At 44.1% G+C, this 22,304-nt stretch overlaps 1 protein-coding gene across 1 annotated transcript in view; it reads right to left on the minus strand.

Annotated features, from left to right (window-relative positions):
• The window catches only part of MRTFA (myocardin related transcription factor A), a 65,922-nt gene that overhangs the window by 2,385 nt on the left and 41,233 nt on the right, over nucleotides 1-22,304 (minus strand). Inside the window, exons 3-11 of the mRNA XM_059846497.1 lie at nucleotides 9,404-9,459; nucleotides 7,750-7,825; nucleotides 6,932-7,093; nucleotides 5,361-5,536; nucleotides 4,745-4,900; nucleotides 3,950-4,200; nucleotides 3,424-3,595; nucleotides 2,188-3,282; nucleotides 956-1,078 (exon numbers count right to left, since the gene is read on the minus strand). Of these exons, the coding sequence (XP_059702480.1) occupies nucleotides 956-1,078; nucleotides 2,188-3,282; nucleotides 3,424-3,595; nucleotides 3,950-4,200; nucleotides 4,745-4,900; nucleotides 5,361-5,536; nucleotides 6,932-7,093; nucleotides 7,750-7,825; nucleotides 9,404-9,459 (2,267 nt within the window). The remainder of the gene's footprint in view (nucleotides 1-955; nucleotides 1,079-2,187; nucleotides 3,283-3,423; nucleotides 3,596-3,949; nucleotides 4,201-4,744; nucleotides 4,901-5,360; nucleotides 5,537-6,931; nucleotides 7,094-7,749; nucleotides 7,826-9,403; nucleotides 9,460-22,304) is intronic.

Consider the following 22,304-nt stretch of genomic DNA (forward strand, 5'->3'; position numbering starts at 1 on the left):
CTGGGGTGTGCTGGGAGGGTACCTTTTTTGACACACTGGGTGGGCTGGTTTTACCAGAAGTACCAATTCTCAGCAACTGCTTACAGAAACCATCGGGGAAGAAAGGCTGCAGATTTGGAGGTGCTGAGAAAGACAATTTGGTGTAGGCCAGCTGCCCTGTGACCACCTGCAGACCTGGCTTTTGACCCCACAGGGAGGCAAAAGAATTGGAAGAGTCAGTACAGACACCTCTGCAGCACAAAGGCTAAGGAACTCCAAGGAAAAAGGTGCCTTTATTTACCTTCTCCACTTTCTCCAAGGTCTCAAAGCAAACCAAGGCACTGACCCTTTGCAAAGTAGATTTCTCACTCTAAATATCCTAGAAATTACTTCTCTCTTCATACCCTTTCCAGGAACTGACTCAGAAATTATCCTCCAAGCTCTAAAAACTCTTAATCATCTTTCTGTACCTTATCTTAATTACAGTTTAGAGAGACAACTAAGCAAGCTAGAAAGGGTTGAGATGTACAGCATAGCCTCTTTACAGCCAGCACCTGGAGAGAGTTAAAGTCAGAGGTGCTCTCTTTCCTGAAGCAGTACACCACTTGACAAAGTGGTGATTAACTGGCATGCTCATGGCAGGGGAATGGAAATGACAGCACGCTCAACAGTACCAGGGACTAAAAGGTCACAGCCCTTTTACTCTTACCCTCTGAGCTCACATGCCCCTTCAGCAGCAGCCACACCAGCCACACCACCCTCTCTCCATGCAGCAGCCCACTCTTCTGTTCAGCAGCAGTCCTTCAAGAATCCGGAACACCCCTGTGAATCAAGGCTGCCTACTCCAGCCCCTCGTTTTTACTCCACAGACAACACCCACTGGAATGTGGTACATTTGTACCCACTGCCTGTGGGTACAAACACTGGCAGCAGGCAAAGAAAACCAAGGGAGAAAAGTGAGCAGGCAGTGAGCTACCTTAGATTGGTTTGGTCCTCTGGGCTGCTGCTGCTGCTGCTGCTGCGTGGGGTGCTGAGGGCTGTTTGCAGGTACCTGACACGGCAGCTGGCTGGAAGTTTTAGCGGGTGATGATTGTACGCTCTGGAAAGAAAAGGGTATCCAGGTTATTCCCCAGACATGACCCTGACACAGGGCTTAGGCTTCTTACAGGATTTATAATTTGTTTTTTCCCCACTCTTTATTCTTTATGAAATTCCATCCTTCTCTTTTCCTGAGCAGAGAAATCAGACCAGATGCGATTGAGAGTCCTAAGAGAGGAGGCAGTACCAGCCTAAATCCCTGGGCTACACATGACACACCTCAAGGACTGCCAGACCTGACAGGAGCTGTGCTCTTGCAGAGCAGCAGTGGAGCTCAGGTGAGACACTCTGCTGCCGACATTTCACCTGCTATGCAGCAAACACAGCCTGCTCAGTGCCTGTCACTAATGGCAGACACTGCCACTTGCTCTGCAGAAAGTGCAAGAAATGTATCAGCAGAGAATGAAAATTATCTTTGATGTCATGGAAGGTGCTGAGGTTTGACTTATGCCATCAAAGTTGGGCATATTTATCCCTTCCTGGAAGGAACACTCGGAACACTTCTGTTAAGTGCTGAGCTCATGCCAGCAGGGGATTCGTAAATCATCTCTGATGAAAGACTCTGTTAACACTGGAATACTGACATGCATTAAAACAAAGAGCAGCCAAAAAGCAAACAGTCTGCTCCCAGGGTCTGATTTCACCTCTTGGTAGATAAGATGACCCATCTATCACTCCAACTACGAGCTCTACAGTTAAGGACAAGAGGTGAAATACACTCTGCTCATTTTACTACCACAAGCATAGTTGTTAAAAAACAGCGAACTGTGGCAACAAACCCTTGTAGTCCAAGCCCAAAGTCCTGCCTGACAAAAGGCAGAACCATGTGTTTGGAAGAATGCTGAACAGCCTGTGATGCACAGAGCCAATCATGCATTGCTGTACACAGCTCATCATTGTCAAATTCCAGTCTTTTTGCCAAAGATCTGCTTACACTGCTCTGTTTTACAAAGCCATGACCTATCAACCACTGCAGTGAGCAACTCAGCCCTTTCAGTATTTACTGTACTGAATCTCCACCCCGTGAGGCCATCCTATGGTAACCTGAGTGGGACAAGGAGAGAGGAACCCAACCGCCCACAGCAGTGATGGGATCCAACCCTTGCCTACCTGCAAGGGTGGGCAGCTGCTCCCTGCCATCCCGTGGGGAGAGAGGCCCTGCCTCTCGGTGCTCTGCTTGGTCACGGTGAGGACAATGTGGGTCCCTGTGGAGTCAGTGATGAGGGTGGGGGGAGGGGTGCCCTTGATGAGGGTGCTCCCTTGCTGGCCAAGGATAAGCCGCGGGCTGTGGGACTGGCACGGCGGCTCTGCCTCCTCCTGCTTCACCATCACGGCTTTCTTTGGCACTGGGCTTGGATTTGAAGTGTCCATTTGGCTAGTGGTTGGTGCAGGGCTGAATTGGTCTGTTTGGCCACTGGATTGCTTTGCACACTGGCAACTCAGGAAACCATTTTCACTCTTGACCTGGGCGCCAAACGCTCCTGGTTTGGAGGCGAGGGCTGTTCCTTCTCCCGCGGCTGCTGGGGCTGGCTGTGACTGCTGGGAGCGCTTCTCCTGCTCCAGCTGCAGCCTAAGCATCTCCACCAGCTGCTGCTTCTGTTTCAGCATGCGGGTGAGTTCCTCAATCTGCTTGTCCTTCTCCTGCAGCATCTGGTCTTTGTCCCTAACTTCTGCGTCTCTGCTGTTACCACCACCACACCACTCTGACTTGGGTGCCACATTTATGCTGCAGGAAGCGGACTTGGAGCTTTCTTCCTTCACCAAGAACTGCACTGGAGACGTCTGCAAGGTAAGCTGAGTCAAAGGTGAAGTCACCATCTCTCCAAAGGTATCTCCAGTGCCCGAGTTTTCATCCCCTGTACTCATTTGCGAGCGCTCAGAAGGAGTTGGAGAAACAGGAGGAGTTGAGCCTGTGCTCCCAAACTTCATCACGCTGCCACCAGTAACTGTGGCCACAACTACTTCTGCTGGTGCAATGCCAGTGGTGACCAGGGCTGGCCCTGTGCTCAGCCTGGCAGTTGGGAAGGCCACCACCACTTCAGCAGCTTTAGGGAGGACAGCTGCTGTGCTGGGCTTGGGAGTGGGGGTTGTTTGGCCAGCTGCACCGTTCTGCTCTTGGTAAGCTCGGAGACGCTCAATCAGGTCCGTCTTTGTGCCTGAGACAGGCAAGGCCCTCAACTTTAGCTCCTGCTTCAGCTCTGCTACCTGAGAAGGGGGGAAGGAAGAGGGCAACATTAAGAGAACTTCTAACTGAACAACTATCAGTTAGATATCAGCAGCCACATTGTTCAGTACTGCCCGCTGACAATGGCAGAAAGGGTCTGTTCAGCTTCACAGGGCATTTACCTTCATCTCATCCAGGTTGGCAGGTAGAGGGCCAGGCTTGCCCACCGCAGCATTACTGTTTTGTCTCATTAGCCCACTAGAACCAGAAGATACTGAAGGTGTGCTGCTGACTGTGGCAGAGAGATTGCGTACGGCAGGGGCACTGGCACCACTCTGCTGCTCTCCTGGAGGCCTGCAGGAAAAGAAAGAACACAGACATCAAAACTACAGTAGAAAGACACCAGAGGCCCTCAGTGTCCACAAACATACACGTTCAGAAACGTCTGGGTCACTAGTGCTGCCCAGACTCTGAAGCACACCAATGCTCTCGACTGCATCCATGCCCCTTGCTGGGCCAACCAACTCCCTTCAGCTGCTTTTGTTTGATTCATCTCACACCGGCTCTTTTTGAGGCCCTCTGGAACCTACAAGGCTGAGTGTGTCACACTGTCACACCCAGCAGCCACCCCTCACACCAAGAACACCAGGTCTCAGGTAGGAGTGCTGCTAAGTGCTTGCTAAGGGACCTGCCACTGTGGACCCGTACTTAGGTGGGGCTGGCAGGATGGTCTGATAGTTGTAGTGCTGCTGCTGCTGGTTGAGGATCTGAAGCTGGAGAAAGAGCTGCTGTTGCTGCAGTATTTTGGCATAAGATGAATCCATGGGAGGAGCTCCCTTGTCCTGCTTTTGGTCCGGGGGAATATACTGATGATACTTAAGCTTCTTGACTTTCGGCTTCAACTCCTTGGCTTTTTTACTGCGCTGAGACTTCTCACTAGCAGACTTGGGCTGGCTTTGCTATTTGGAAGAAAAGGAGGAAGCAAGTTAGAAAGGAAATACTGATATAATGTAATACCCCACGTAAACTAGAACACACGCTGGGATTTTAATTCTGAAATTTTCTAGTTTGTTCACCTCAGGGTCTTTCCATGCTTCTCTAACTGAGACATTACAGACACCGCACTGGCAGCAGATTATGCCGCAGCATAAGCTGCTCTATACATGCTGTAATACATGCTGTAAGCATGTATTATGTATTATAGCTTCCCAGCACACCAGATCATTTGCTCATTCAGTGCAGACTCATTGACTCTAACTGTAGATAACACTGATTGTTTCAAAACATTTTGCATTCAGCATCCGTTTTATAGAAGATGAATACACCATGGAACAGAAAACCCCATTAAATATGTTACCACTAGTGTCAGACGAAGAGACTAGTGAGAAATGTTTCCTCCCTTTGCATCTGTTAATCTAATACTTCCAACTCAAAACCTGCTTAAAAGCAACCTTCTTATCTTCCTTCAGACTACAACAATGAAGACATCAGCCAAAATAGTACCTTAATGAGTGTTGGAGGGGGCTTGGCAGCAGTAAGAGCCACTCCATTGGTAAGACTAGGGGGCAGAAGAGGTGGAGGTGGCAGTGGTGGAGGTGGCTGCTCAGGTAGGAAAAGAGTTTCACTGGAGTCTGCACTAATCTGCAACTGGGATGAACCCTGCAGGGACAGAAAAAGGCATAATGAATACACACAAGAGGAGGGAAATAGTTTAACAGAGTGCAGGAAATGTCCACTTAGAAAGAAGGAGCATGGGCTTCAAATTTTTAATCAGATGCTTTTAATGCACTGCTTCAGCTGTCCCTAAAAAGCAGTACAACTTCTTAGGGCAGAAAAGGAATCAAAATCCAACACTTGTATCTCCCAGCATTTCCTGCTGGGATCAGTTGCACATAGGCTGTATCCCCAAGCAATGGCTGCCCACTTCCCCACAAGGCACCACCATGAGGGTTTGTGAATAACCAGAGGAGGACGTCACTGACAGCACACGGAGCTAAGACCCCTTGTGAAATCTCACAGACTGTACCTCCAAGGGAAGCCTTAGTCTCACTTTTTAGGCTCCTCTGCCACAAATCAGCATGAAGCTGCAGGGCACTGCAGGAGGCCTCCACATTCTCACCTGAGCTAGTGATGTACCAGTGGTGCTAGGGAGAGGCTCACAAATCCGGGAGTCCATCGGCGATGGGACAGAGCCTTGGGACTCATGGCTGGCCGGCTGCTCTGGGGAGAGGGCATCACTGCTGTCCTCATCAAAGGAGGAATTGTCTGCAACCTTTGGGTAGTTCACCTGTCCAACTAAACACACAAACATCAATTGTGGTCTCTAAAGTGGAATAAGAAATTACTTGGCTTGACACTTTTACAAAGACAATGATGGCATGGAGAGAGCTGTGCTTAAAGCACCAGCTAAAAATGAGAGAACAGAGTCCAAAGCGGATCAGGTTTAAGTGTTTACATTCATTGGGGTGAACCATTTCCCTGGCTTCCTAGCCAGGCAAGATCAGTGAGTGTAAGAAGAGATACTCAGGTCTGCTCAAACCCAGCTCAGTGGCATGGCTTATTTCACTATAATCTGGCACCAAAGAAGAAGACTGGACAGTATAAAGTTGAATCATGGCTTCTTTGGTGTTCATCCTGTATGGTAGAAGGCAGAATCTTTTGGATTCTTCTGTCTTGGAAGACAGAATCCCAAACTGTCTTCTAGTCTTACAAGCAATAAGGGCTATGGATTAAGTGATGGCCCTGGCTGCTAATAGCATTTCTGTCTATCTACATGCTCAGTAGATAAATTCAAATGAATGTACACTTGTAATGTACCAAAGTTTTCTTAGACTACATTTTCTCAAATTAATCCTGCTAAGCAGGGAAATACTGTCACTTGAACCTCACCTAAAATCAAGAGGAACCCAGAGATGTACTCTGCTCCGTCAGTAGGAAGCCACATCTCTTATGCTTCAGTTCACAAGTTCACCCTTCCTCAACTACTTCCTGCTCAATAGTGAAGCCAGGCTCTCTCACAACACTGTCCTTTTCCTTTCTTATGGAAAGTATTCCATCTTGCTCACAGTTGTGTCCCATTTGTCTTTACAGTAGCTGTGCGTGTTTGAGGGGATGAATAACCACAGACACACAGACTGCTCAGTCTGGGGAGACAGGAAAGAGCACTGCTGAGGCAGAGGGAAGGCCATTCCTCTGCATTCCTTTCAGCCCTTGGAATGGCACTGGCATGATTTACATCTGTTCTGGTTTATTTTTAAAGGGGTTGAATCCTCTGAAGTTTTTGAGTTCACAGACATCTTTTGTTTCATCACACCTGTTTGTATTCTGTCTCCCCTCCTGATCTAAGTCAGTGGGTTCTTCCTGACCAACACTGTTGACATGTTATACTGAGAGAGGGATTTTAAGGAGACAATCTAGGGAATACAATCTTCAACAGCCTTTCAAGTCTTTAGGGTATACAACTGCTTTCATATTATTCTGGAATGTCCACATTCCCTATAATTTAATGTCTGGCATTATCTGGGCCAGAGAGAGAATCTACTGAATCCTTGGGCTGAAAGCCTGTGATTCTGGGCCAGGAAAATGAGACCAGCCAGGGGATTGCACTCTCTTAGACATGCAGGTGAACTAATAGGTAATCACAGCCACGTGTGGAAAATGCCCTCCACAAAGATCCTCCTCTGACCTTACCAATAATAGCTTCCTTCAGGCTCGATTCTACAGGCAAGATGTTCTTCTCCACCAGCTCCATGGGCCCTGGCCTCTGCGCTATCTTCTCATTGAGGTCATCTGCCAGTCTGGCTCTCTTCAGCTTCAGCTGCTTAGCCTGCAAGGAGGGTTCAGCTGAGGTCTCTGTTTGGGGGAAAGTAAATAAAATGGCATCAATCCAACAATGGTCAACCCATGCCCTTCAGCAGTATTTCAATTCTATTCAGAAAGGCAACTGTAGATAACAGTAGGTAACTGTACAGAAAAATAGCTGATAGATAGCAACAGGTAACTATGCACTATAAAGATATGACAGATGTTATGCATATTTAGGTTACAAAGATAACTACAGTAGCCCTTCTGACAAATTCACTGTTCTCAAACTGATGCCACCCAATTCTCGTTCAACTTTTGCCCCTGGTTGTGCCCCAAGCTTGGTGCTCAGCAGCAGCATAGCACTCCCTCTCTGAAGCTGAGGTTTGTTATTAATCAGATCAAATCTGCCTCAATCCCTCTTGGACATTTTACAGCGTCTTCCCTTAGCAGAAGAGCAATCCACGGTCACTCTATTTCACTGCTGCTCACCTATACAAAACTGCACAATTTGAATTCACACAACAAACTTTTCTGAGAATAATTCTGAGCAAGCAGAGTTGAACCCCTCTCAAGGAATCACGCAACAGGCATGATCTTCTGCCCGTTCCCAAGTGGAAGGAAGCTTTGGAGGTCAGAGGCAAAGCTGTTAAAAAAGTTACAATAAACTTTACTGTTGATCTTTTCATATTCAGCACTTGCCATACCTTCCAGAATGTGCATCCTAACCAGCTCTGATCTCTCTGGCCGGGAGCGGATTTTGCGTTTCAGATAGTCCTCTGTCTGCAGCAAAAACAGACAAGCAAGAACCACTTTCAGCTGACTGGACACAGGAGTGAGGGACTCTTGAACAGCACAATGAAAAGAAACAACCATCTGCAGCTGTTATGAGATCTAAATAAGCACAAAATGGAGAAGGGACCTATGTCCTGTCCCAGTGCACCCAGAGAATGAGCTTACTCTAAAGATGACCTTCTATTGTAATTACCTCAGTCAATTGTGCAACGCTGCCCCAGAGAACAGAAACTGGGAAGGACTTCCTCAGGAGCTGAAGTCCTCTTTTCCTGTTGTATGCACCACCACTAGCTTGTGTCAGGGAAACATCCATGAGATTTCTTTTTACATGAAAGATAAATGCTGGATAACACTGGCTCCACTGTTCACAGAAAATACTTTCATGTACTGCTGGCATTCAGGGCTGACTTGTGGTTTGGGCATACTTTTTAATTTGATTAAAGATAAAATTTGTTAAGCTAAAGACCCCAGGTCCCTTGGGGGGCAGAATCTAAATGCTGTGACAAGGCTTATTTCACTTCCAGAGCTGCTTTTAGCTCTGTCTTTGGAGAAAATGCTATGGAGCAAAGTACAGAGATGACCCTGACAGGATGAACATGTTACACTGCTGAGGAATGGGAATCTGGAAGCAGCAGGTAATAGACTGGTAAGTACTGGACATCAGGATGGGCCTTCACAGAAAATAAATAATAAAGTCAGTCAGAAAACTGCACCATAGTTGCTCAGCTGCCCACATAAAAATATTAACTTAGTAAGGTTTTAGGAAAAAAAGAGAAATAAGCAAAAGCCTTTTGGTCACTGGTCTTAATGCAAAGTCCCCTGTTGCAATCCTTCCACAGTTTAAATGGCTTCCCTTACAGTTCTTAATCACAGCTGTTATTTTTTTTTTTTTTACTTATGTTGATTTCACTTTTAAAACAAAACTTAGTCATAACAAGTTTCATTCCACTGTAGGCTAATCAGAAAAAAATATCCCCAGAGGCCTTTTGAGGAACAGAAATTATCAAGAAACTCCCCAGTTAGAAAAGGTGGCACATGAAGTATGATGCCTGGCTTCCTCTTTCTGTAGAGCCAGAACTCTGTGATTTCAGTGTCACAAGATTTTGGAGGGATCCTTTCTATCCAATTTTCAATTTTTTTAGTCTCCTAGGTAAAAATTGCATGTGCAGGTAACAGAGAAACTTTCCTCAAAGGTGGAACTGAGCTCCACATGATAAGAGCATTTAATAGCATTTAAGGGCAAAACAAATACCATAAAAATAAAAATGTCGAGTGCCTGGACAGTGGGGAAGAAGAGTATCAGCCACTTCCAGAGAGATGATTCTAGGGAAAATCAGGCACCATTTTCAATGGGCTTTAGGCATAACTAGCTCACTGAGGGTTAACCAGCATCACATGCAAGCTGCAGAACAGCCCATCTAATACACCTCTGCCTACAGAAAGCTGTGTTACAGCAGAATATGAACACTTCCCTTCTGCATCTCATTAACAGCTACAGGATGCCCAAAACACAAGACATACTATTCCTGACTCTTCCAAAACAATAAAGATTATATTGCATCTTACCCTGGCACGCTCCAAACTCTTTCTTTGTTCATGAAATGCAGCTGGACTTTTCAGAGCTGTGGAGAGGAAAAGCATTTAGAGAATGAATTAGAATGATGGAAGTTCTCTCACTGCACAACCCTTCAGGCCAACTAAGTTAACAAACACACCACAGCAACTGCCTCCTGCATCTTCCAACACACCGAGGCACATCCCCAGCTGGTACAAAGCAGTGGAAAGTGCCATACTGCATCTGACAGCACAGGGACACAGGAACTGAGCTGAAATTTCTGTGGGCCACTGAAGTGTCTAACAAGTGTCTACAAGTACACTCCTAGTCAAACAAATCACTGTTCCCAAAGCTGGCTCCAAGAACAGGATTCAGAAACAACCCCCCAAAAAAGCCTTTTTCAAGCTTCAATAGAGAGTAGGATATCCAGGAACCTTGTGGGAATGGCTCTGAAACATTGAAGAGGTCAAACTGTTGGAAGGATGGGGGACAATGCTAATGAACTGTAAATCCCCTTTACTATCTTTTAATGTCAAAGGAAGCTGCAAGTCTTTCCTGAATCTGGGCCTGTGTTTTGTACACATGCAAGGACTGGCTGCAAACCCTGAGGGTCCACAGGACACATTTACTGCTCCCTGAAAGAGAAATTACTGTGAGAACAGGGGCCCTTGGAGAGAAAAGTACATCTGTCTATTGACAGAAAACAACAGCTTGAGGAATTAACTTCGGCTCTCCACAGAAAAGACCTTCTCACCCCCTTGGGCCCTGTTTAAAACCAGAGCCAAAATGGATCAGGTTTTAAGAAACTGATCCTCTGCTGTCCAGGACCACACTAACCCTGGAGGAATCTCTCACTCTGCCTGGCTCCTCTGGAGCACACAAAGCTCACGTCCCACAGTAAAACCAGAGCAGGGGGATGATGGTGACAGTAGCTCCTCACGGTTTCCCTGAAGCTGCAACTAGCTTGTTTTTTTTTAAAAAACGACCAGACTGTGGTTTGTATTAAGTAGCTGAAGGGAGCCTAATAATTTCTTTTCATATTTCTAAAATACTCATATCTTAAACCATCTGAATTACCATCCAGCTAAACACAAAACTTAAAAGAACTTCAGCTTTAAAGATACGTTGCAAGTCTTTTGAAGACAGAAAACTCAGCTCATAGAGTTAGTAACTCTAAAGTGTTGCATCTAGGTCCTATGAAAAACAGTCTGCTGATACTATTTTTCACTTAAGACCAGTGATTATTTCTCAAATACAAGTCCATAATGCCATCTCAAAAGACTTAAAAAATAAAAGCCCCTGTATAAATGTAATGTAAGAAACTACTTCTAACATATGTGGAGCCTTCCACACCCTTTCTTACAGAATGAAATGGAGGAGCCACAGAAAGTTTTAAGACAAATTCTGTGAAATATAGAGTCCTTCTGATACCAAAACTATTTTTTGCCTTTTCTTTTATATACCTTTTATATAACTTTTATGTATTCTCAGTATTCTTAGGATGTATACTTGTAATTCTTTAAGTCTGATAATTGAGCATTGTCCTAGTATTCTGTTAGGAGACCAAACATCCTAAAGGCCTTGCAGCTGGAGGCTGGAAAGCCCTCCAAAAGCTATCTTGGGAAACCAAGGTCCTCCCTAGAACATATCCTGTCAACTGGAGATTTGGCCCATCCAGGGGGGAATTCCTCAGATGGGGGAGTATCACACACATCCAGGCCTCCCACTGGGGCATCCTTGTATGATATGCTAATTTGTAAGGCCTATAAACTGTATATGTAAATATGTATACACACACACACACATATATATATATGTATATATATAAATTGTGTGTGTGTATTGCGGCGCACCCGCCTCGGTGAAGTGGTGCACCATAAGGATCCTTATTAAAATACTGAGGTAAAAAACCTTTGTCCCTTAACTGTGTCTGCCTCTCAATTTTTTAAGACCAGTGAAAGGCATCACCTCTGGGTTCACATCAATAGGGTAAGAAGAATTCAGTCCACATGGCAGGAATTCCGAGCATGCCAGGTATCGTAGATGGGATTTGGACTACAGAAGTGAATGAGGAATAATTTGTAGAATAAATTAACAATAACTGAAAACCACAGTGAGTATGTAAATAGACCCCTACAACAATGGGGCAAATAGTTCCTGCTCAGATTAGTTCCACAAATCTGGTTACAGAGAGAAATCACCAGAGAAAGTTACACAAGCTGTGAAATGCACTTTGAGATAAACCAGAGACAAACCAGGGATATTGTTTTGCAATAACTACAAAAATAAGGCAAAAAATTTCCCCATCTAGCTAAGGCACCAACAAGGCCTCAGCTGATGCCTGCAATGAGGTGTCCTGGGCAGCCTGACCATGGCACTCCAATGAAGAGCAAGGAACAAACAATACTCTTTTCAAGTCGAATGAGCTGCTTGTGAATACACACGTGCTTGAGCCTGAATGTGCTTTCCTTTCTTTGTGGGCACCTCACACAAAAGCAAAATAAAAGCTCATGTCCACTTGGGCAAAGATAGCAAGCAACACTTAAATCTGCATAAACATCTACCCTGGAGACAAGCAAAGCAGGATTCATCTTGAGTCTTCAAAAGCTCTCTACCAGAATGTGCAGACACAGCAGTAATTCTTTACTCTCCCCTTCCTGCCTACCTCTGCTGTCAGTATGAGGCAGCAGATGAACTTTAAGTGACATTTCCCTGAGAACAGCTAATGGTCAGAAAAGCCAACTGCAGGAGTTCAGCTGGTGTCACAGGTAGTCCAGGAAAACTCTTGCATACAGAAGAACAAAGCAAGAAGAGGATCTCTGAGTAGGAAAAAGAAAACCACATATGCATTTATTGGTAACACATAGGCATTTATTAATGCAGAGCTGCTACAGGAATAATCTTGTAAAGAACACTTCCAGTCTCTCATGGCTAGTTCTCTGAAACGTGCACTGGGATGTAGCTCTCTGGGCTGGCAATATGACAGAGGACTTCATATCTGACCTCTGAAAATGTCAGGAGGGCACAAATCCTTCACTGCTTCCCTCAGCAATCTAGGATGAGGTTGATATGTCAAAACAGGGTGTCTATTGTAAAATCATATTCAGTTTGAAGTTAACTAATCCTTGCACATTTTTTGGCTTTGAAACGACTACTTAGCCCAGAGCTGCGGATCAACTCTGTTAACTTTACTACAGCAAATGAAAAAAGGGAAAAATATAATCCTGTGCAGAACTCTGAAGCAATAAGGCTCTGGGTGAGCTCTAAAGGAGTCCCTAAAGTGCAGATATGCCCCTTTTCCAGCTCCTACCACTGCCCTTCCCAGCCACTTAGCACTGATCTCTGCAAAACTGTTCCTGTGCCTCATAACCCATGTGGCTCGCTCACCAGAGTGCTGCTCCATCCATTCCACTCAAAGCTATCCAAACTGACAAAACTCTACCATCCTCAGCCATGTCAGTGTATGTGAATGAGTGGCTGAGCGGCTGGAGCAGAACCCGTGCAAGCCATGGGGGTGTGGGGCAGCATTCCCACTCTGTCCACAGCCCTTAGGACCTGAAGCATCAGATATAACCACAGAGGGTTGGGGATGAGGAAACTCCAATCACCTGATGCTTTCTGACTGCATAAAATACACTAAACTATTCCTTACAGTAGTTTGTCTAACCTGTTCTTGGAGACCTCTCATGAAAAAATGTAATATTATTGCAGAGAAATTATCCCACTACACAAATGTTTTTACTATTTAAAAACCTTTCTGAATGTCTAACTTATATTTTCCTTCCTACTATTTACACTCTTTGTTCTCCACCTTACCTGCAAACATCACAGAGAACGATTTATTTTCTTCCTCTTTGCATCTATCCCTTTTGAAAACTTTGGTTCTCCTGCAATCTTCTGATATACAAAATGACAAAGGCAGTTGCTTCAACCTTCCCTTGCAGGTAACATTATCCAGACCTTTGCTTGTTTAGTCTCTTTTGGACTCCTTCCATTTAAGGTGCATTTTTGTTGAAGACTAGTGTCCAGAACTGGGTATATATTCCAGCCTAGGCTTTACTGGCACTTATAGAGATAAATGATTCTTCAATAACACTTCTCAGCCATGTGCCCCAGCCAGTTTGCCTTGTTTGTCTCACAATCCACGAAAGGTCTCCAGTCCTCTTCTGCAGCCACTCTTCATCCTCAACTCAAGACACTGACTAGGTGTTACAAAATGTAAACATTCTGCCTTTTTCTTTCATTTTATTCCATAGTTGTTGGCTTCTCCAAACATTGGGAGTCCCAGTCCTGTCCTCCCTCCAGTCTACTAACCTGGAGCTTAATAAATAGACAAACTGTTCCTTTGTTTACATCAAATCACTGAAAACACTAAATTGCGTCAAACACTGATTTTCTCCCTTCCCATCCCACCCAGCAGCCCTGCTCAACTCAACCTCCCAGTCTGACACCAAGCCTTTATCCCAATCCTGTTCCTTCACAAGTTGCATAGGCAGCTTCAGTAGTCCTAGCTTGCTTCCAAAACATCAGGAAAGGCTGTTTCAAGCACCTTACTAAACCCAAGCAGTGCAAAAACACATTTAATACCCTGAATTCCCTGGGAAGCATTTCAACAAATATTTAGTCTGCTGGTAGATCCAGCTTCAGTAATGATCTCCCTTTCCTCTTTTTCCACGTCCCATGTGTTTCTGCCTTGCCGTTGATGCTCCAATTGTACTGCACAGGGAGCTCTATGGAAGTGTTGCCATAAAGTATCTCCTGCACCTCTCCATGGCACCTGCCCCCCTCCAAACTTAACCTGAATCCCTGATCTAACTGTCCAGCTACCTTTGAGTGAGCCCTGATGAGAACAGAGTGCTGCCAGAGGGAAAAAACCACCGAACTTGCCAAACTACAACAGCAGTATGAGCTGTTGGGTTTTTGTTTTCCACTGTATGCAGAAAAGAAATAGTTGACAATGCAGAAGTAACTTCTGCAATGCCTAATTTCAGTTAGATTACCACCTGCCTGCCTTTTGATTTTATTTCTACATGGTATGTACATGACATTTTCAACCTCAGTAACCTGCAGTTCCACTTTCTGCCCTCATTCCTGTGCCTAGGTCTGGGACAAAGCATGTCAGCCCTTGGTTGTGCTGACAAAATCATCTGTGGACTCTGACCACAGTTGTTTTGAAAGAGTTATTTAAACCTGGATTGGCATGCTGGTTTACAGCACAGCTCTACAAATAATGGTGTCAGCAAAGCTGAGCACAACTGCCCTGCCAGACAAAGTCAGAAATGAGAGGCTGAGTTTAAGGCCAGCACTGTAGCAGGAGCCCCATCCTGCTGAACCATGGCCCCCACATCTTCAGATTGCCCCATCCACCACAGGAAAACAGCCTGGTGTTACAAATGGCCCAACAAGCACTAAAAAAGGCTCAGTGATAGATGGGGCAATAGCATCACCCATGGGGCTGGGGACAGCACAGTCCAGCAGGTGACCTCCACTGAGCTGTTCACACTTTTGTTGTACCTGGACAACTGTGGCAGTTTGTAACATCTGCTGTTAGAAGGATGAGTTTTACCCCTCACCTTTAGATGACTGACAGCAGGAATTGATTTTCTTGCCACAGATGGGCTGACTAGCAAGGATCTCTTGAAATTCCTGTCACAAACATCCTATTTCTTTAGTCTCTCTGCTGCCTGCTGTGGAGCATTTTGAGGCTTCATCTCGGGAATTCCTGAAGCATTAGCATCTTTGTGGCCACACCCTCAGCTACCATGAGAAACCTCCCTGCAAATCAATGATGCAACTGTTCTGTGCCTCCACCCTGCTTCAAAAACGTTGCAGCTATACACTGCAACTGTGTTCTTGCATCTGACTCCCAAAACCAAGCAGCAACACACAAGACCATCTACATTCACCTTTCCATACAAAGCCCAGAGATGGAAGTTGCTATTTTCACTTCAAAGCAATGTATTAATTCCCATGAAACAGGGTGCAAAACTACAATGCCTGAGTTCAGTGTTCCAGTAGTCCAAGCCACATTTTGCAGATGGCAAAGTGCAAATGAATCACAGAACCACAGAATGGTTTGGGTTGGAAAAAACCTTAAAGATCATGTAGTTCCAAGCCCCCTGCTATGGTTCCACTAGACCAGACTGCTCCAAGTCCCATCCAGCCAGGCCTTGACACACTGCTGCAAAGCATCAAACAGCTGCTGCTATAAACAACAGACCGAATCAAGGATCAGGAATTGAACCCAAATCTTCAACATAACAGCAGAGACAAAAAGCTGAGCAAAATGGCCCAAACATTTCTGTTCAGGTTGTACCCTGCAGTGTACAAAAGCAGATTTCAGCCATGCAAAGCTTTCAAAGATATTCATATGCAGACCTCCGAGTTCCTGTCACCTAGTGTGAGAAATAAGTGGAATGAGAAGCACACTGAGACACTCTAAGAATGAAACACAGCAGGGGAAGAGGACTGACCCAACTGCTGAGAAAAAGAGGTCAAAATACCCATATACCCTGCATTTGCTTATACAGCTGACAGAAGACACTGAGGTTTGCACGGAACCAAACAGAGGGAAGAAAGAAAGGCAAAAGGATCTGCACAGATCCCCACAGCTCAAGTGTCTTGTGGGAAGCAGAGGCTGCAAAGCCCTCTGTAATCAGTAAATCACTACTCAAGGCTATCAGACTTGTAGACTGACAGAGGAGAGGAAGCACATGAGCTTTCCTTGGCCTTAGTATCTAGCTCATCATAGACAACGAGGTGATATTTGAACTGCAAATCAGTTGGTAAGACAACACACAATGTTTATAGAAAGGCTACAGCTAAATTCAGAATACTGAGTCAAATACTTTGCTCCTCAGTTAGACTCATTCCTAAGGGAAAGGAAAAACCTTCCTTTGCTATGACGAAGAGACATATCCAAACCCAAACTCAGACATGCTGATTTAATTCAGAATGGCAGAAGGCCTTCTGCTGCAGCTATTCAGCCCTGCTCTCAACCAAAGTCTGGTTTCTCTCTCTTGTTTACTATGCTTTCGTAAAAAGATGAGATAAAGTGCTGCAAATAGGCTCGATGGCTTCCGCTGTCGGTTGAGGGTGGGGCTCCCACCCATAGGATTTGCTAAGAGACACAGAACTCGAACCACAGAGCGAGGAAGTTTTAGCACTTTCTTCCTCCCTTCATCTTCAGCCCATTTTCAAAAAGCATTTCTCACAGCATGGAAGAAAAAGGTATTAAAAAACTGGGTCACATGCACAGAAGGGGTTGTCATCCTGCCAGTGGGGCAGTGTCAAAGAGCTGCTGCTGTGTGCTGCAGAAATATGAAAAGGGGCTGGAGAATACACAGCTGAGAGAAGAGAAGAGAAGAGAGATCTCCATCAGCATCCTTTTCTCCATTTGCAGCTCTGGGGAGTTTCTCATTCAGGACACAGAACTGATCACACTTTAGAATTCTTGATACCATACCTCAACGCTGGTAAATGACCTCGGATTAAGGCGAACATACGAGTATCACGTTAAAGATAGGAAAAGAAGCCACAACTGGTAAATCATGATTATTGAAATCCCAAAATACATAAACTCAGGAAATTAAAAATTAAGACTGTCATAAAAAAGTCAATGCAAATATGTTTATGAAGGTAAGAAACACATCTTTGGCATTCAAACAAATGCAGCCTGCCCTTCAGTGACACCCTTCAATGAGAATGTTATTGTGATTGAAGGATTATGTTCCTAGTCCCAAACAGAAGAAAGACTGGAGAAAGGCTCCTTCCCACATCACTGCTGTTGCCAGCACTGCCAAAGCACAGCATCACAGATACAGGGCTGCAGCTTGCAGCAGCACTGCCCAGCTATTCAGTCAACAGAGACACACACAGAAAACTGCAGCCAAATGAAGTCCCTGTTAGCAGATTGCTTGGTGAGCCCCAGGCTGCTGTGGAAGCCAGGGCTGAGGTCCTGCCTCCCTGACACCCTGCCGCAGAGAGCCCCCTTCTCCTGGCTCAACATCCTGAACCTGCACAGCTCATGCAGCTGTTTTGCCCAAGAAGAGCCATTTCCAGCTCCCTGCGTTGGGCTTGCCCTGGCTGCAGAAGCACACAGGCAGGGAACTGTGGTACCCTGCCTCAGCTCGCTCACCATGGAGACACCCACCAGCTGAGCAGCATCCAACACCTGCAGCAGGCCCTGCTCCAGAGCCCACTTTCAGCAAGACTGACAGTAACTTTAGTACAGCAGAATCCCACTGATGATGCAGCTGAAGTTTAAGGTTTTCATTAACTGTGTGAAAAGCCCAAAGGTTTGTCACAGTAAACATGAAATTACTGGCAGAAAGGACTAAGATTTTTCCAAGGCCTAACACTGAGTTAATTTAAAATCTAACATATGTGCAATTTCTCAGAAAGTTCATCTTCTTTAGAAGCAAAATGGAAATTGTCACCCATGGTAACAGTTATCAGATCTGTGGATGACTATGGCTATGGCTTTGTGTCAAAAAACACTTACAGCAAATACAAATGATGTATAATCTGCTCCATCCATCACCATTAACACTTGGCATTCAAAAGACACTACCTAATTCCTGAAATAAAAAATGGCAAAGCTTCATTATAATCAGGATTATACCACCTCCAAACTGGAAAGGAAAAGGGACACAAGGAACTTCTACCAGGAACCCTTTGATCCATGCATTCGTGGACCAGACTTCATGCCTGTGCCTTGCATGGATAACTGGCCTTTGCAAACTCTTCTGATAACTTTCCAGAGTGCCCAGGGTGAGAAAGGTATGGGGTCACAAAAAGGAGAGACCATTCCCTGACAACACGTAAGAATGAAGCTGAAACAACTGTGGGAACAAGAAGGGAAAAAACTGTATTGCCTATCAGACTTTACTCCCCTGAACGATTACATTTCTCTTACAACTGGCAGAAGACAAATCTTCTATCCTTCCTTCTATCAAGGACCAAAAGCAGCCTATCAAACACCTAAGTATGGTCTTCCTTCTACAGCTTCAGAAAGGCAAACAGCACATTTCCATCCTAACACAATGAACTTTATTACTCCAACCGTGTCTTATTAATCACAGATCATATAAATGCATGGAAAACACACTCAGACAGATATCTAAAAATAAAAGCAAAGCAGATGCAGTTATTAGTCCTCTGACAATGAGACTCTCAGCTTAAATGTACAGACTGCCTTCTTCACACAAAGCTTGAAGGCTTTGAAATTGTGCTCTAAGAAAAATTATCGAATTCAAATAACCACCAATTTTTCCTTGGAGACAAGTTATAGGTATACAATCAAATTAAAATAAAACCAGTTACAGGTTTCTGTGCAACACACCAGAAACAGAAAAAAATGTAGAGGACAGCTGCAAAGGTCCTCTCCATTTTCTTTTTTTAATTTTTTTTTTTTTTTTTTTAAATACTTGCTTAGTGTTCCAGTCTTACTCTCAGGGCATGATACTGAGCATATTAAAAGTCTAGCTGCAGCTTTATTTACAGTCCACATATATGCTTTTAACTCCTTGTCCTAAATGAAACTACAGTTCCAGCTTAAAAGCATGAAAGAGAAGCAGCTGCCAATGTGCAGAACAGCAGACATAAAATGGCACCGAAGTGAAAACTTGTATTTTTGCTTTATTACTATAAATAGATTCCATAAAACTGCAGGAATGTCACTACAAAGATCTGGTATGTAAAGTGGTGAGAGAATGACGGGAACACGTTACGTAGCAGGAAGAGATATTTCAGGGTGTTAAAGCAATGGGTTTAGCTGCAGCTCTAATAGAACACTCCACAACCTTGAAATGTCGGATTGTGGCCACACTGCAACAGTTCCAAGCCAGTAGAACTCCACCCAGGTACAGCAATCCATCTATCCTGGCCCTTATGGAGAAGACAAAATATATCTGAGGCAGGAAGGATTGCCCCTGAAGTCACCATCATGATGGCAGCTGTACTGCACCTGTAGGTTACTGTCATGTTCCAACAGCTTGCTGCCTCTCCTTTCTCTGACAAACACAGAAAGATGCTCCTACTTCCCAATTAACAGTTTATAAAACTTTTATAAACTTATAAAACTTTTATAAGTTTTATAAAACTTTTATAAAACTTATAAAAGTTTTAAAACTTTTATAAGTTTTAAAACCAATTTATAAAACTTTTTTTTGTTTTTGTTTTATTTCTGACATTTAGTATGTTCTACAGTAGCTATTGTATGTAACAGGAACCAAAGGTTGACACACCAAAGGTTCAATTAGCATACACACACTAAATCAACAAGATTTATAATTAGAAATAAGAATAAATAAGAAAATATTACCGTCAATAATAATTAGAGAGCCATGCAGCAATAAAGCTAGAAGTGCATAATTTTCAAGTATTGAAAAAATTATTTTTTCTAAACTAGAAGTGGTTAGACTATCAGGTAAAGGCTAAAGCAGAAATCGCATTTTTAGCCACCCTACACAAACACAAGTGTGGATGTATGGCCAAATCTTGGGGTTGAGATGTTGAAGTCTAGAGACATGATTTAACCTTAGAAATTCACATGTGGCAAGCAGTTTGCTTCCCAAATTCAGTATCTCACAGATCCTTAGGTTTTTGTGATGGTAGCTGTGCTGGATGCAGAAGACCAGCTACTACAAACTTTGTCTAGATGATGATCAACGCTGATATGCCAAAGCATAACCTGTGTTCTGTACTCTTAAATCACCAGCTGTCTCCAGTAAATAGTAATTCCTTCAAAAATCATTCTAAGCAATGTCTCACAGACTCCCAAAAAAGCAAATACTGCATTTTAGTTTTATAACAAATATTCTGTCCACTAACCCTATTGCTAATAAAAAATGCAGCAAGTGATATGGAAGGCCTAATGAGATGATAATCATTAGACTGCCTGCTGTATTACAGTAATTTCCAACCATGTGCCATGTTGGAATTGAACCATGGCACGCTCCCCTCAAGGAGTCTGAGGATAAAATACACTCTTGTACTCTGAAATAAGCTCCACATCCAGCAGGCTGCACGTCCCAGCAGAAAGTGCATCAGAGTGTTGGTAGCACAGACCTAGGGCATGGAAACACCTCAGAACCTGTTAAAGCCCCCCCAGTTGGAACCTCCATGCACAAATTCCATCCTCTTTGGATCTACACACAGCCACGTGTTCTGCATCCCAGAACACAAACATACAGAGGAGTTGGATGTGGGCACAAAAACTGGCAAGTATCAGATACACTGAAGTGAAAAAGAAGCTCCTGGAAATTCTCAGCCTGTACAGCAGCCTCCTTCCAGCTTCCAGTGCAGGCAATGCCCTTTTCAAAGCACGCCTGTGTCATTTTTCAGAGACTCACACAGCACTACAGAGAAACACAAGGCACATTCCCAGAAATTATCTACTTCTGCTCCGCCTGCTTGGATAGATGTGATGGTCAAAACAGCTTTCCTGCAGGATTGTGCCATATGACAACCTTGCATTCTTTCCTGTGTTTAGTGTTTGCAGCCAGAAGCCAAAGACCACAATCCCAATGGATAAAACTAATGGCATGTGAAGCTTTAAATCTTGCAAAAGAAAAAAAGAGCCACATATTTTGCATAACAGAGTATTGCTACATTTGCCAAATGTCTTTCCACTAAAAATTTTTTCTGTTTTAGTTGAAGATACTTTCCACATAACTTTCTACTCAGATGTGCATTAGCTACTGTTTTAAACAGTCTTCAAGAGTGAAAAATGGGGTGTTTGATATTCCCCCCAAAAACCTTGCAATAGCCATAACCTTTAAATTTGATACTAAAAAATGACAACATCTGACTGTTCTTCTACAGCACAACAGAGTTCAAAGAGTTGAGCACAGACAGCAGATTTTGTATAACTTGTATTTTATGAGGACAAGAAGATGAAAATCATCTCTGCACAGCTACAAAAAAAATGCAAATAGCAAAAAGGCTTGTCTATTTGCACTGTTAGAAAATAGGCCAAAACCTGAATAAACATAAAAATCCAGCTCTCCTTTTTTCAAGATACTGTCATTCTAACTCAGATCACAGATATGTCAGCTGCATGTAAAGACCTGCTTCCCACCATTTTTCTAAGGGCAATTGAGAATTTTAATCTTGAACTAATGAATCCTGCTACTAGTAAAAGGTTACACAAAATGGTAACAGAAAGCAAGAAGAATTAATGAAGCACAAAATGCAATTATTTTGAATCCTCTTTCACTGCCTGTAAATGCTTTATTTCTTACTACAATACACTCATCTTTCAGAGGAGCAAAGCCCCACTGTAGGTGGCTGGTGGGTTGGGAAGGTTAAGTGAGATTAAGTGTACTTGGTAAAAAAATGTTGAAACATTTGCCTTTCCACTCTATCATATAAACAAAATTCCACATGGGACAAAGTAAGCAATTCACAGCTCTGTTATGAACAAGCACAGCAGGAGTAGCGTGACTCTCACTCTCACTTAAGGGTGACACAAACGTGTCATCTCCCACTCCTCATATTTACAGCGTCCAAAAACCTTGTGCTGATGGAAGTCTGCAATGAAATTTCTCTTTTAGGGCACCAATTTGCAGAATAAATTTTATGTGGGGTTTAGATTCAGTCAGGAGAACCAAAGGTACCCAAGGGGAGTTTGCACAGTACCATAGCTTGTAATGTAAAACAAAACCTTTCACTTCTCCCACACTTGGCTCAGGGATATTTCCATGGCTGTTTGCCTCAAGCTGTACAGGAGCTGATTTGTATCACAGGCTAATCCAAAGGAACACAGAGGAAAGCACAGTAAGAGCAAAACAGAAACCAGTCGATGCTGAGGAAGTGACATCCCCACTCTGGATGTGAAGGTGCATCGGAGGTGTGGTGCCAGACGAGCTGTAGTCTGCTCCCATGGGCTGAATGCATATTAGCTCTAGG

The sequence above is a fragment of the Haemorhous mexicanus genome, chromosome 5 (genome assembly GCF_027477595.1).
Source record: "Haemorhous mexicanus isolate bHaeMex1 chromosome 5, bHaeMex1.pri, whole genome shotgun sequence".
Taxonomy (NCBI): Eukaryota; Metazoa; Chordata; class Aves; order Passeriformes; family Fringillidae; genus Haemorhous; species Haemorhous mexicanus.